At 42.6% G+C, this 17181-nt stretch overlaps 1 protein-coding gene across 1 annotated transcript in view; it reads right to left on the reverse strand.

Moving 5' to 3' along the window:
- NAV1 (neuron navigator 1) overlaps nucleotides 1–17181 on the reverse strand; it is a 2383470-nt gene that overhangs the window by 2180510 nt on the left and 185779 nt on the right. The window contains exon 2 of the mRNA XM_044076515.1: nucleotides 11511–11608. Within this exon, the coding sequence (XP_043932450.1) occupies nucleotides 11511–11608 (98 nt within the window). The remainder of the gene's footprint in view (nucleotides 1–11510; nucleotides 11609–17181) is intronic.

Below are 17181 nucleotides of genomic sequence, written 5' to 3' on the forward strand. Positions count from 1 at the left end.
GCATCTATCAGGGCAACTAAAAACACATTTTAACCACAGCCTCTGAACGGGCTTTGTCCTAGAGGAATGGAGGACTGCAACTGTTATCCCTCTGTACAAGGGAGGCCCATCAACTGACCCAGGGAACTATAAATCCATAACCTTGACCAGTCTTATCTGCAAGGCCACGGAGAGAATTATCATGGACCTGATCAATAACAACACAGGAACCTCCAAAAATGGGACCAGACTGAATTTGGCTTTGGCAAAGGGAAGTCTTGCCTGCTCAATCTGGTGGACTTTTTCGACAAAGCCACCAGGGCCATGGATGCGGGTAAAATGGTACATGCCGCTTATCCAGACCTAGCCAAAGCTTTCGACATAATCCCCCACTCAGGGATCATAGAGAAACTTACTGAGTTGGGCATAAACTCCTACATCATCAGATGAATAGCCAACTGGCTCAGCTGTCTCACTGACAGGACACGTTATCAAGATAGGTGAATCCACTTCCGATAAGAAACCTGTTACTAGCGGTGTCCCACAGGGCTCAGTGTTAGGACCCCTCCTGTTTGGTATATACTTCTCTGAAGTGAAGGTCAATGTTGGGGGCCTCTGGCTCACAAAGATTGCTTATGACTGTAAGCTGGGAGCAATCACTGAATACCCAAATGGCGTTGACATCCTGCAAACAGGCCTAAAAATTGCAAACAATTGCTGCTAAAACAATGGTCTAAGACTAAATGCTAAAAAATGCATAATCATACTCTCTGGTAAATCAGAAATCCCTGCAAATTATAATACTGATAGCACACCCCTAAAAGCAGACCCTAAAAGCACACCCCTAAAAGCAGTACCTAGGAACACAGATAGATAGTAACATAAACTTTGACCACCAGGCAGCTACAGTAGTGAGGAAATGCTTCATTGTGGCTCAACATATAAGTAAAGACATGGCATCAAGATCAAAGGAAGTCATAGGTCATCTATGGAACAGACTTCCTATTTTCGTAAAACAAAGCCCATGCCTCACCCTCTTTATAGGTACATAGGTTCATAGGTTTATACTAGGCTATCTGCCCCAAGGCATTTATAAGCCTAGCCCAAATTTTTGTGGCTTACGCCACCCCTTATATGAAAAAATACTGTGCCCATTAGTTTGTTGTTGTCCTGTCCAGCAGAGACACAGAGATTATGATTAAAAAAACCGATCTCCCATCCTCCCATCCACTATTCTTCTCTTCAACAACAGAGGTGCTCTGCCTTGCCTCATGGGACCTCACATTTTATTATTCCACAGCAGAGTCTCTGATAAATATCTCTCCAGCCGTCCTATTCCTATCCTAATAAGGTTTTTAAGCTTGCTCTCTCTGTTTTTAGTGGTTTTGGGGGTTTTTTGGGTTAGGGTGTCCATTAATTCGGGTTGGACATGGGCCTTGTGGTGTTCATGGCACACACATGCTGGAGCTGAGCAGACAGAGAATAGATGTGGAGTTTCTTCCATCTTCAGCATATTGGCATGACATTTTTTTTTTATCCTTTTCTTTGGGAAGTTTTGGGTCTCTCCAATTTTGCTGGATAGATCGGGGGTGAGATACATCCAGATATATCCATTGTGAATCATTGGTCCGAAAAGTGAAGAGAAGGGGGATCAGAGGATTGGACGATATCCGTGTCCGATGCACTTTCCACTATGGCCCAGTTTGCAGTCGTCTTGCAAAACTTTTGTCAAAAGTCCTCCCTCCCATGTTGGCCCTGTCTGAGAAGTAGATGCCAAAAACAATAGGGCCAAGGACCTGGGACTGTGTTGTGACCACTTGTGAGTCTGACATAGGAGCCAGCAGTGGGTTCTGTCCTTTAAGCCAGTTTGCACCCATCTTCATACATGTTTACATTTATTTTAAGCTTTTAAGTTTTCTACAACAATGGGTGGGGGTGTGTGTGTGCCTGCAAGGGGTAGGTAGGCTGTATGGACTGCCTTCCTCATCTATCTATTTTCCTGACTGTTTTGAAGAAGTCAACCAAGTAAACTCCTCTCCATAGCTTTGCAGACTAGACTTGTTAAGCTTGGGGGGTTAATACTAGGGTCCGTGAGAGGCGCCCGCCTGGAGTGGGGGACCACAGTTGCCGCCACTCACTCCCTTGTGCGATTCTTTAAAAAGAATTTGGATAAATGGATGGGTAACTGTAAATTCACTAATGGGGTACTGCCCATGTCCCGTATGGACACAGGCAGTCTGTAAAATTACTCAGGGCTGCAACTCCCAAAGACCCACTACCCTGATACTAGCCCATCCCATATCTGGGGAATTAAGACAGAGTACTATAATATCTTGGATATTATTGGCTAGGCTTGTAAAGACTCCTGTGCCATTAGCTAGTAATCACCTATGAACCTATAATAAGGAGTCAATTTGAGGTTCTTCACTATTCATTAATGGATTCAACTAAAGGTGGTGAGGTGACATCCTGAAGATCTCTCCATCCAAGAATGGATTCACCCAAGGGTTCTCAAAAGTCACCCTTAAGAACTCCCTATCCTTCAATGTATCCACCCAAGGATGGGGATTAGTCATCTTAAAGATCTCCCCTGTCAGTGAAAAGATGGGTTCCATAACATTCATTAAGCCACTGTATTGCTGAAATAGGAATCAGACTCATTTGATCAAATACTATTTCAACAATATTTGTGGCATTATCTTAGTGCAAAATCATCAAACAAAATAAGTTTTTCTTTTTCTACACTGTTGTATAGTTATGGGAATTCAGAGCTGATATATAAGTATGTGTATGTATGTATGGGCTACCAACAAGTTGTCGAATGACTGAATGTGATGGCAGAGTTACTGTGCATAATGGTGGTACAGTGGAGATCAGGGAATTTTCCCCTTTTCTTACTGTAGTGTGATCTCAGCATTGGTAAATATAATAGGCAGGGGGTGTGGGGGGTGCAAGGAGGCTTGTCCCCTGCAAAAAATGTATTCTTTTTTTTTTATTTTTCAATATCCTGCTGATTGACTAGTTGTGTTCAAGTTGCTTTTCGATAACTTGTTCTAACTTGTCAGACATACATATATATGGGTCTATGTCATAACACTGAAATGTCATAACACTTCAGTGACACTGATAAGGTCAAACCCATACCACTGAAAATTCATAACACTAAAAGCATTCTCCACAAGAAATATAACCTAAAAACATGTTTTTGAAGGGGGTCAAGCTCCCCTATACTCCTATGTGAGAGGCATTGCCCCCCAAACACCCGCTTAATTATAAATACTAACTCCATAATTGCACAACCGTGAAGAAAAGAAAAAAAACACCACACACAGTGAATCAGTGCTTAAGAGCAAATACAGGCATCTACAGATATGGGGGTACAACACAATGCTGACCATCACAATTCACACATATTGTACCAGACTCACTTCCCTAATAACTCCTATGATAAGAAATGACAACACTGCATACATTCTACACAAATCTATACCGTTCTAAACTTTTCAGTGTTATGAGTTATCAGTGAAATGGGTTTCAGTGTTGAGAGTTTTAAGTACTATGACAGGGGCCGATTTACAAATACGGGTCCTCTTCAAAGCATCGAAATTTCACAAGATCGAACCTCTGATCATCAAAGACTAGAGGATCGCAATTGTGAAATATCTAACCTAAAAAAAAATCAAAAACATGAAAACTTCTTATTTCATGTTTTTGCAACAGGGCAAGCCCCCCCTGCACCCCACACCCCCTGTTACTTAAATATACCAGGTCTAAAATTGCACTACAATGAAAAGAACAGTAAATGTTTCTATTCCACACTGTACAGCGATCTCCATTCACAAGGTTTGATATTTCACTTCAATCATCTGGTCTTCACAGATTAGTGATTCGATGTTGTGAAATTTCGATCCTTTGAAGGGGACCCCACCCCACACACACACACACACACACACACAAACACACACACACACATGCATATATATATATATATATATATATATATATATATATATATATATATATATAGATATCTATATAGCTCTTTCTCTCTCTCTATTTAAATATTATACAAAGAAATATGTAATCCATTCAGAACTTTGAACATCAACTCTATACTTATAGAAGACCAGCGGGGAACATGCAAAAATAGAGTCCCCGCTCCACTGCAATCTCAGACAACATGTTACTGGCTTTTCTAAAAATGCTATACATTGTCACATGGGTTGGCAACCTATTGCAACTGACTCATTTCAGAAATAACAGTTAAGGCCAAGCATAACCCTACTTCAAGCCCTGTCTGCCTTTTGATCCTGTTACTTCTCCTGTTGGGTCTCCTTATTTCATCAAAATAAGGAAAGAAGGATCCTTCAGCTATGAATTCTTCCAATGATTATTTTATTTATTTATTTATTTATTTTACAAACAAACAGCCACTTGTCTAGAGGAAAACATTTTTTAGTACTTAATACATAAGCCCCTATGCAGGCATGTCTAATGGTCAGCTCATTGTGTTTTCTCCTGTCTACCTGATGAATCTGGGCATCTTGGGCCAATGCAGAAATTGCCTCATGTACACAGACAACCCTCTCCTCCAACCACCCAACACTACAATCTGTGAGAGATTCACTTATAGAGCCAAACTGGAAGCAAAGCTCTCTTCACCCAAGACTGGACTAGACAGTCAAGAAGAGAAGGTAAACACTGGCACCACACCACACTCATCACATAGTCCCTCAAAACCTACACCACCAAAACACATACATAGCAACACAAAACACATACCTACATTCACAGAGGCTCTCAATAAAAATCTGCTCAAGCAACAGAGCCCTCCAAAGCAGAAACACAAGAAACCTCCACCCTCCAACACAACCCAAATGACACATAGCCCACAAACTCAGTGTGCCACTCAACCACAGCCAATAAGGCATAACAACATACCCAACACTCTAGTCATAGTTCACTCTATAGTCAGACACACTGATGTTCCACTTAACCAGGCTAAACCAGGTGAAAGTTACTGCTAGCTGCCTGCCGGGTGCCAGAATCCACCACATAACGCATGCACTCAGGTCACTCCACAACAAGTACAAATATGACTCTGTCATTGTCCATGTTGGTGTGAATGACCTGAGATGGACCTCCCTGGACTACATGAAAAGAGACATGGAGAAGCTCTCAGATCTTGTAGCCCAGGCAGATATGACCCTAGCTCTGAGTAGCATCCTGCCATCACCCAGAATAATACCACAGTACAAGGAAAAAAATGATGATCTTCAACAATTGGCTAAGCTTCTGGTGTCATTCTAATGGGGATCCAGTATCTGCTGTCTGGATGACATGATCGACGACAGACCACACGGCCATAGTGATGATGGCCACCTGTCTGTCACCCCCGGATGGGGGGATAAGGCTCTTGGCTCCTCTTGCCTATAGTGCCTTTCTGAAGGTTCAAATGACAAATCAAATGACAAACAAGAAAAGAAGCAAGAAAAATGCTGAAATGTAATGCTATAAAAAATTCCCCTCAAAAATGTCACTCAAGGCACACTCCAAACATGGAGAACATCTATTCTGTGTTGTGACATCCTAATTCATACCATACCTTTCGGCCACCTACCTGAAACGAACATAAAAAGTGGAGGTGTCCATATTCATTAAGGATATCCCATACCACTCCAGCTAGTTGCTCAGCATAATGCATCCAAGATTATCCAAGCACAACTAACTCTGGGCAAGACTGTAATCCAAACTGTAACTTGCTACAGATCCACACATGCCCCCAGGGATTCCTTCATCATTTCATGATACACTGAAAATATTAAGGCCAATCCAACACCCTAATAATAATGGCCATTTCAACCCCCCCACCCATTGGGAAAAATTACTCATGTACCAGCTCTTTTGCTTTTGCGTTTTTCTGGATTTTCCAAATTCCAACACCTTGGATCAACTTATCCACACCCCCACCAGGCCAACAATATCCTAGACCTGGTCATTACCAACATGGGCGACCGGTGTTCCACACCAGAGGTCAATTCCTCACTGGTCAGATCACCCTAGACATCCACATCCCTCCCCCATCCCCCATTAGGGAAACCACCATAAAAGATTTCTCCAAAGCCAACTTCACGCTTATTAAGACAGAAGTGGCAAACTTCACGACACACATGCAGATGGACAACAGAGGTATGACTGTTGAATCTTACACAAATGCACTTTATAAGCAGTTACACAAGTGCATGGATCGTGCTATCCTCCAAATAAAGGAATCCAATCTGGTGGTCCCCTGCCATAAACAAACTCTACAACAGAAGAAAGAAATTGTTGCAAAAAAGAGTAAAATCCCATGATTGGAGGAACTCCCTGGTCAGCCTCAGTAAGAAGCTGAGATCCCTCATAAAATCCTCTAAAGCTAGTTACAAAAAAAAATTGCCACTGATTCTAAAGACAGCCATAAATCATTCTATAGCTATGTCAAGAATCTCAATGACAACACTAAGATCTGCTCTGAGTTACAGCACAATGGCACTAAATATACAGAGCCAACTGATATTGCTAACATCCTGGCAGATAGGTTCAGTACTAACTTTATCCCCCTCTCACCCCCTAAAGGTCCCATATCTATACCGGAAGAATGCAAAGTTCCTCTAATCATGGCTGCACAGGTAAAAACCACACTCACCAAAGCCAAGAACACAGCATCAATGGGACCTGACACCATCTCAGGCTGTGTTCTACATGAACTACAGAATGAACTGGCACCCCACCTTAACACCATGTTTAATCATAGCCTCGCCTCAGGCTTTGTGCCCACTGAATGGTGCACAGCGACGGTTATCCCACTCCACAAAGGTGGAGTCAACATGGACCACAGGAACTACCGCACCATTAACTTAATGAACCTGGTCTGCAAGGCCATGGAATGTATCATCATGGAACTTATAAACAAAGACATTGGTAATCTCCAAACTCTGGACCCCATCCAGTTCGGGTTTGTAAAAGGCAGATTATGTCTTCTAAACCTGAAAGACTTCTTCGAAGCAGTCACCAAAGCCGTAGATGAGGGTAAGGTGGTTAACACAGCCTATCTAGATCTTGCCAAGGCTTTTGACACCATCCCCCACTCTGGAATTATAAACTCTCTAAACTAGGTATAAATCCCTATGTCACAAGATGGGTTGCCAACTGGCTCACCGACAGAACCCACACTGTGAAAGTAGCAGACTCCAAATCCGACTTCAGACCAGTGACAAGTGGAGTACTACAGGGTTCAGTCCTGTGTCCTCTCCTGTTTGGTATCTACTTTTCTGAAGAACAGGCTAACACAGAAGGTCTTTGGCTAATGAAGTTCCCAGATGACTGCAAACTAGGAGCCATAATCAAAACTCCTAACGATGTGGACATCCTACATAAGGGCTTCACTGAGACAGATGCCTGGTGTCAAAGCCATGGCCTCAAGCTCAATGCCAAAAAGTGCATTGTTATCTCCTTTTGCAAAAACTCTGTATCCGTGAGCTACCACATAGGTGGTAGTCTACTTAACATTGAAAGTGTGATAAGAGACCTTGGGACACAGGTGGACAGTAGTCTCTCCTTTGATAAGCACATCGCCACAGTAGTCAGGAAATCCTTCTACGTGGCACACCTAATCACAAAAGGTTTCTCATCCAGGAAAAAAGAGGTCATTGTTCCCATCTACTCATCACTCATTAGAACCATTATAGATTACAACTCCCTTTTTGGCATGTACCTCACAAGACATCTACAACAACTGGAAAGGCTGCAGAAATACCTCACAAAGAGGATTACTGGCCTCAAACAGATGCCCTACACAGACCGTCTCAAAAAATTCCAGCTTTACTCCATTGCATATCACCTACTCAGAGGTGATCTCTGCCTAACATACAAAGCTATGCCAAACCCAGAGCTGTTGGACATGCTCCACTTAAAGAAATCCCAATCCCTCTGAGATATATGCTCTAGGGACCTAAACCTTGTCACCACAATAAACAGAACATGCTGGAGGGATAGATTCCTGTCCCAGAGACTTCCCAAACTACCTATCTATATCAAACAAAGCTCCTCATTAGCACTATTCAAGAAAAATCTTGATGACTGGATGGGAAATAGGAAATTCACCCTGGGGATCACCTCTGTGGTTCTGCTCGACAGGGGCACAGGAAAATAATTTTCTTGGGTGGCAAAAGCCTGACTACCTTTTTGGCTAGGCTTATATAGGCCCTAGGACCAACAGCCTAGTACCTACCTATGAACATTAGCCTAAGATTCATCTACTACCAGCAGTTATGTTCTTTGCAGAGATCACCCTGCTGTGGTATAACTCCCCCTGGAAGTACTGTTTTCTGACTGCCTCCATACGTTTATTGTATGTGGTTCTGTTTTGCTTGCTTCAGAGTGGGTATAAAGCCTTCCACAATGAATTAAACTGCCCATAACTCCCCTTTTGTGTATAAGCTTACACAGACATAAAAAATTACACTTACTCATGAAACAGCTATTTACTGCTGCCCACAACAGTCCCTGATTTCTGTACTGCTTTTTATTGTAGTATAAGCATGTGTCCGTGACGACACACTTACAGAAAATCAATTTGTTTTCCATGCAGCAATGTGTATTAACCATCATTTGTGAATCATGCGTACTTTACAAACTCATTAGACCATGTTATATTTGGGCATAGTGATGATGTACTACTTGCATAATTTTCCTCATCTCATACCTCGATGTGAGTGAAAGGACACTGTTTTTGCTGGAAATTGATATTTCAGAGGAATGCATTCTTGCTAGATTTATTTATTATTTATTAATTTGCATTTGTTAATCAAGATGGTCAACTGAGCAAAATGTCCCAGTTTAGGAAGCAGCCCAAGGAAAAAGCTTGAGCTACATATGTTATAGTTACAAGTTGCAATCAATGTAGTATAAAATTATTTATTTTTTTATTTATTTTGACATTTGTTAACCAGGTATGTACGACTGAGCCTAAGCCCATTTTCACGGAACCACGAGAAGCAGCAGACCCAGAAACAGACGAAAAACTGTCAGCTAATGTAAACTGACACAGGTCAGTGCTAGTGAAGTGAAATAAATTATGAAAGCCGTCACAATATTTACTTGTAATTACATAGGATTGTTGTTTAAAACTACTTCAGTCAGGTAAAACAAGCCCTGAGCTTTTGGTTTCAGATGGTTACTTTGAAATTTTCAGAAAAGTGGATCAACTTAGTCATTTAAGGAAAAAAAAAATCAGATTAGAAACAGCAGGACAAAACTTATAGTATGAGGAGGAGGAATCCTACTTATTGCAAACAGGTGAGTTAGTGCGGATACAACAGTTAAAGAAAATAAAAAAACGCAGTGTTGTGGGGAACATGTACATTGAGGAGACTTGAGTGCAAAGCATCACTTAGGTCGCTCTCTTGCGGTATAGCTGTCTTTCAAGGGCAGCCAAACTCAGGTGGGGGGTGTAAACACTTGCAGTGGTAGGGTACTGAGTGAACTGAGGAAACCTAGAGTGTAAAGCTTCACTTAGGTCCTTCTGTTAAAATGTTAGCAAAACAGAATTCAAAACGGATGAACACTTTATTTTATTGTTAAGTAAATACAGAAGCACTTTTTTATACAACTGACAAATATATATATCACAAAATATAATAGAAGTAGGAGCAACTTTTTTTACATTAGCTAAAACACATTTAAACACATAATTAACACAGTAGTCTGCAGAGAATATAATATAAAACTGCATGAGTAATAAAAGCTTTTTATATAGGTAAGTAGAGTGTGCGGTGGTACAGAAATGTTACAATTAATAAACTTTTTTTCCCCTAACAAGGCTGTTTATAACACCGTTGTTTTTATAAATAGAGAAATGTAATGGTAATGGAAAATAAAATCATTTATATATATATATATATATATATATATATATATATATATATATATATATATATATATATATATATATATATATATATATACACACACACACACACACACACCAATGAATATTGTACTTTGTAACTTTAAAACTATGGAATCTTGTTAAATCGTGTGTTTTCCTATGAATACTTGCTTGCTATGTAGAAATCTCATAGTTGTTTGTTCTTAATCTGTGGAGCTTTTCTCCCCGGGCCTCCGCTGAAAATGGACATGTATCCAGTCAGACTCTCCCGGTCAACAAATGTAAAATAAATAAATAAAAATAAAATAAATTAATATATATGTGATACTCATTTTGTCCATAGAATCTAAGGCTGGAGAGTGCTGAGAAGGTAAAAATCTGGGGGAGGGGGTACATATGTCTACATACGGCTTAAGTACACAAATTACATCACATGTGAATTAATACTTTAGTTGTGTACTACACCTTGTTACATGTAAGTTCTTGAAGGTTAGTAACTTGACATGTACACTTACATTGTCAGTTAGAGAAGAGGAAGTGAGTTAGTTCGCTCTGAAGCGTAGATCTCAACCTCTTAGCACAAAAAATCTGGACAAAGCTTAAAATAAAGGGGGGGGGGCAAAGGCCCAAAAATAGGGATAAAATTTAAATATTGCTCTTATAAACCTGGATGGTTGCTAGAATAACAGGTTTTGTGTTAGCATGAATTTTCTGATGGTTATAAAGTCTAAAACTCAAATATATGTCATTATTTAGTGACCTCATTCCTCAGTGATTTGACAGAAAATCACAAATTTTATGAGGATCAGACCAAAAATATGGGGAAAAATCTGGACAGTTGAGAGGTATGGTCTGAAGGTTATTTGAGCAGTAAGGCATCATAATGCCAAAGGAAGACTGCTCTCGGGATTTGTGACTGTGTTTATTGTGAGAGTGAGGAGGGGCAGTGAGGAGTTTGTTAGCAGACCTGAGATCATGATTTGGGGAACACCAGTGGACTGCAGTGATTGGTTAATGTTAGCGTGATAGATAACTGACTATGCAATGCACAATTTTGGCAGTGATTGTAACCAGTTATTCAGTCTTATATGTTATAATGTTTGTTTGTGGTACAGGATGGAAAAAATGCAGTGGATCCTTCAGTAGAAACATTCGACAGCCCAGTGAGAGTGCCATTTCAGATGTGAAGGAAGGAGGAGGAGTATTTTATTTACTGACATGCAGCAAGGTACTGATTCCACTACTTTTGCAGTTCAGGCTCATAGAACCATGGACAGGAGAGAGTCATGGTTGGGTGAGTTCTGCAGATAGAATTCCTTTAGGTGATAATTCCAGCAAATTCCTTGTTTGCGAGTACTCAGAACCTGTAATAAAATAGTAGCACTGGCATTTGCATGGAATACTGTTGGCATTACAGGTTTATTATATTCATAATGTTGTACTTGTAAGGTTTCAATCTTCAGTAGGACAAACAGAAACCTTAACTGTGATATGTAGCCATCGCATAAAGAGGGCTCATTACACGTGAAGCTCACAAAGCATATGCCACCAAACATCAGCTCATGTGACTACTTTAAAGGGAATTTAATTTTCACAAACGTACCAATTTCTTGCAAGCAGCTCTGAGGAGGACCCAAGGGACTGGAACTGCTACTGTGTGCTTCTCTTGGAAAGGCATTCTCTTCCTCATTTACCTGCAATCTAGAATAAGAAAATGGAAATGTGACTAATGCAGACAGATATCAGTACCTAATGCAGACAGATATCAGTACAAAGATGCAATCTAGACTGAAGTCTTTCTATCCTAGTCCTTACAATGCATGCTTCTTAAACGTGCTGATGTATTTTGCCAATGATTGATCACAATAATTACATTAGAACAGAATTTTGCATCTGTTAATGCTTTACACAGAGTACTACTCAAAGCACTTTAGAAATGAAAGTAGTAATTGCTGACAAGGCAGGAATTTTAAAGATGCGAATGTTGCATACCTTCTTTAACATGAGCAGTTTCTCAAAAACATTAATAGGTGGAGGCAGATGCTGTTTTATTTATCATAAAGGCTATGGCCAGACTATGGATCTATACTGCATCTATTAACAGCGCCTCCCAGAGCAGTAATTATTACACAGGGCACTCTCCTTTTCCATGTGTTAAGGAAACAGTAAAGCACAATCGTGCTGAAGTTGAAAGCCTGGGTCAGTATCCCATCAGCACAAAGCTCCACACTGGGTAATCTGAGCAGGTCACTTCAAGTCCTAGTGCTTTAGTGTTTCCTCTGTAACTGGGCCATATTGCCCCTTGTGGGTCATGTGGGAGTGCGTACTCTTATCAATAGACAAATAAATGTAATAGTACAAGATGAATGAAACAGTAAAACTGATTTGTCACAGTCAATTTAACATAACAAGTGACTGCACTTAACATTTCCAGCACTCCTTGTAGGAAGCACAGCTTGTTATATAAAAGATAACGACATCTTCAAACAAAGTGAGGTGCACTGAAGAGAGTGACTTTCAGTATGTAAAGGCGTTTATGCAGCATGGACCTCTATCATTCTGCATCATCACACATAAAATACAAGCAGGAAGAACTGTTTTGTTTAATTGTGACACAACACCAACAGCTTAAATACTTTCCATACAATGACATAGACAGTCTTACTATGCTGGGCATTTGTAACAGTATGTGCGATTAAAGCCACAGCCTGAACGGCTGAATTTTGCATCTGTCATGTTACATTAAGCACTGAGATAACTCTCAACTGCACAAAAACTAAAAGCATAATTTAAAGAAAGTGAAACAGAAATATAAATAAGCTATGCACAAATAATTCATCTGTTTGTAAAACACACTGCAAACACAAACAACTCATATTATGGGAAGGTATGAAGAAATTAGTTTTTGTGCTGAGGGGTTACATTTTTTATTAAAATAAAACAGAAATGCTTATTATATGATACTGATACAATCGATTTCCTGTGAAATCTGAAAATGTCTAAATGAAAAAAGTATCATCTTCCTTATTAAACTTTGCAAAGCCCTCATTCCACCCAATCTACTTCATGTTCAAACTTTCCATATCCCATGGTGTACTCTCTTCATTGTGGAAAGATGCCTTTTTACTCTACTCTCCTTAAAACAAAATTACCCACAAACCACTGCCTGCTTTAGACCAGTTCACTTTCCAATACTGGACATGTATTAAGCAATGCTACCTATAAGCATATCGCAGATTACCAAATATACTGTAATATGCTAACTAAAGATTAACATGAACATACAAATGCAATTAATCAATTATAAATTAGTAGTGATTAACATGGCTTTAATGCAAACAGAATTAATCTCTTAAGTTTATAGTTTTAACTCTTTTTGATTGTATCCTCACATCTACAGATTCTTGCCATCTTACTGATGCCCTATTCAGTAGCTTAACCAAGGCCTGTGATCTAGTTAACCATAGATCTGAAGTAGTTTACTTCATTTGGTCTTCAACCTGTGGGATACGAATCCGTATCAGATCCGAGCTGGCAAGAATTACTAGCATCAGCTCCGAGCTCCAGTCTCCCCCCTTACCCATAATACACCTCCACTGCCTTCCATCCCCAGATCTCGTTTGACGTGATTTGCTTATACATCGTATCTTCTGAGCTCCAGCTAGCAGTTGGTTATTTAACTTTCTATAAGTTAAAAACTTTCATTTTTTTCATCAGGTTAGATTACTTTAGGTACCCCTTCTCCCCTCCCATCGCTTTGGCACTGAGTGTTAGACTTGTTAGGTAAAAAGTTAGAGCAGTTTGTTCTGTGGTCCCCCCCCCCTCAGTGTTGTTCTTTAGTCTAGTGTGGTGAGTGGATTTGTGTGTGAGTGTTTTTAGGAAAGCATTTGCCTGTCTTTTTTAAGGCTTTCTTTCCCTTTAGTACGGCTGAAAAGCTTGTCTTTAAGCGCTGCGCAGAGTGTGGCCATAAGCTCTCCCCAGCGGAAGGCCACACTCTGTGTGTGTTGTGCTTGGGTGTGGCCCACCTTAGTGTGGATTGCAACATTTGTGTGGGGTTCAACCCCCGCACCTTAAAGGATAGGAAGGCCAAGTTGGCCCTTAAAGGTCTTCTTCCTCCTACTGACTCTCTTTCCTCATCTTCGGCTTCAGTCACAGCAGCTGCTGTGACTGCCTCTCCCTCCTCTCTTCCTCTGGTTTCTCCTCCCTCCCAGGCTGGGACTCAAACTCCTGCCTCTAAGCCTGTGGTAGCGAAGCAGAAGAGAGGGAGAGAGAGTCAAATATGAGGGAGAAGAGGAAGAGGTCCCTGGTCCTCTCTTCACCTAGCAAAACCCCACGGGCCCATGACTCCCCTCGGCTCTGATCTCTGAGGTCCTCCTTGGAGCCGGAGGAGGCACGTCCAGTCTCTTGTGCCACTGTTCCCCGACCTGCCAGGTCAGAGTCCATGGCCTCATCACAGTCAATCCACTTCTTATTGGATATGGATCTGGATAAGATGATGAGGCGCTTTATCCGTACACAAATCCAGATGGGGGCCTTGCCATCCCCCCTCCTTCTGGAAGGGGGAGCTCACTTCCTTTCTTTCAACCCATTTCTACTTCTCTGATATGACCTTTGGCTTCGGAGTACTTGGATCCGAGGTTGGCCTTGGTCATGGGGGTCTGCGCCAACGGTACTTGTTTCCTCGATGTTAACAGCTGCCTGGAGAGTTTCAGATCCAACTAGCTCAGATCCGAGCCACTCTGAGAGCCAGAGCTTGGGTGTCAGATCCAAGTGAGTGGAACCTTTTCCATCGGCTCCGACTTTGTCGCCAGGTCCTCTCCCTTGGAGCTCCGTCCACCTTGGGCCCAGCTCTGATTTTCACATCAGACCCGGGGAGACTGGCTTCCTTATTAGCTTCCCATGAGGTCCGCTCTCCTTCGGCATTTGATGTGGTAGAAAGGGTCCTCTCCATCGGATCAAGACCCCTGACTGCCCTCTTTGACTCCTCCCAGACCCCCTCGGCTCTGCCTATGGTCCCCATTGTCTTACCAGAGGGACAGCCATGCTCAAGGAGCCACAGACGGTTCCCCTGAGGAACAAATGGCTTGCAAGTGGCCCCTGGAGCGCCCCACCGGAGATGTGCCTTGCAAGCATACATGCAAGAGGAGGCACTTGGACTCCCCCGAGTCCCTCACCGAGGACACAGATTTAGATGATGGAGAGGGTTCCCCAAGATCACCTCCCAAGGATGTCTCCTTTGGAGACATCATGGAGATCCTGCACCAGAGGGAAGATTGGCCTGTCCCCAAGCCCTCTTCTGATGAGTCTGTGTTCCTGGTGGCTTTTGGTACGGGCCCATCTACTTCCTGGGTGTCCCTTGGATCCTTTAGTGGATTTGGTCACTTCGCGGGCATGGAAGGAACCAGACACCATGGAGCCTATCCTCAAGTGACCTGATAAAATTTTAAGCCCCCCATTGACAGGCCATCCTGGAATAAGGGCTCCACCATGGATGCCATGGTGGTAGCAGCAGCCACTAAGAAGGAACTTGCTCAGGAGAGTTCCTCAGTCCACCCTCCTGACCAGGAGTCATGGATAATGGACCGCCTAGGGAAGCGGGTGTATGCTTCAGCTACCTTTTTTGATCAGGGTGCTGAATTACTTGACCCATGTCACTAGACTCCAATGCGACCTGGTAAAGGAACTGGAGGAGTCTCCCCCCAAGTCCATATCGCAGGAGGACAAGGCTTTGTTCTCCACGAGAATGGCCACTCTAAAAGCGGTATCTAATACATCCATGCGACTCCTCTCCCATGCTATGGAAGGAGCGGCTAGGGTGGCTGGGTCCGGAGTGGCCATGAGGCATAACATCTGGCTCAGATTGTGTCAGTTTTCCGAAACCTTTAGGGCATCTTTTGCTAATGCCCCTTATAATGGTTCTACACTCTTCAGTAAGACCGTCAAGGAGACACTACTCCAGAGTGAGAAGGATGGGAAGACACTGCCTGCCATCAGAATCTGCTTCTCTAACCCTCAAAGTTCCTTTTCTCGGAACCAGAGAGGGCAAAAGAAGATGTGGTTACAGAAATCACAGTATTCCCGGGACACTCAGGGCTCTTCTTCCCCCAAAGGCAGAGGGGGTCTGTAGAACTATGGGTCTCGAGAACCATTCTTGTTCAGACCCGGGCAGCATCCCTAAGGGGTTGCTTGACTGCAGTCAGGGGACAATTGTCCTTGCACCCAGCAGCATGAGAGTCCTTAACAATGGACAGCTGGGTGCTTCAAATCATATCCAGAGGATATTCTGTCCCCTTCCTGGATTCCCCCATATCTTCCAGACACCTCCCAGACGTCCCAACCATGCAAAGGGAGGCAGCAGCACAGGAAATTTCCAAGCTGCTAGTAAAATGAGCCATCAAAACTGTACCCCCAGATCAGTCTGGATCGGGCTTCTTCTCTAGGTTCTTTTTGGTGCCAAAGAAAACGGGGAACTTAAGGCCCATTCTGGACCTCGCTACCCTGAACCTGTCTGTTGCCAAAGAGAAGTTCTGGAAGGTCACGGTACAGTTCATCCTGCCGTACCTGCAAGAGAGCGACTGGATGTGCTCATTATAACTCTAGGATGCTTACTATCACATAAAAATGCACAGAAACTCCAGGAGGTTCCTCCACTTCTGGCTGAGCCCTACCCTTTGGTCTCACCACAGCCCCCAGGGTGTTTACCAAAGTGATGGTGGTTGTAGCAGCTCACCTAAGGCTTCAGGGGATTCAGGTCTATCTGTACCTGGACGATTGGCTCTTCACTGTTCCCACCAGGAGTCTACTTTCCCAAACCAGACACTTGCCCTGAGTTTGGGTATCACAATCAACACATCCAAATCTCTCCTAGATCCTGTACAGGTGATAGACTACATTGGTGCCAGGATAGATACTCTTCAGTGCAAAATATTCCTGACCTTGGAGAGAGTTCAAAGCCTCAGGATGCATGTCTCCCTTAGCTACCGTTCTCACCTCCCAATGGCGGAATGAGTGTTGAGGGCCCTAGGCTTGATGGCGGCGACCATAACTCTTCTTCTGTGTGCTCGGCTACACATGCGGATTCTTCAGTGGACTCTAGGGGTTCAATGTTCTCTGTTGGAACTGCCATTGACTTATCCTATCCACCTAATTCGAGTGTGTTGGTCATCCCTCATATGGTGGATGAGCTCTCCGGACATTTTGGAGGGATGACCCTTTGTTCCAGCCCCGGCCCAAACCACAGTGACCACGGATGCCTCCCAACTCGGGTGAGGGGG

This window comes from Protopterus annectens, chromosome 7.part0 (assembly GCF_019279795.1).
Source record: "Protopterus annectens isolate FY-2018-M chromosome 7.part0, PAN1.0, whole genome shotgun sequence".
NCBI classification, from domain to species: domain Eukaryota; kingdom Metazoa; phylum Chordata; order Ceratodontiformes; family Protopteridae; genus Protopterus; species Protopterus annectens.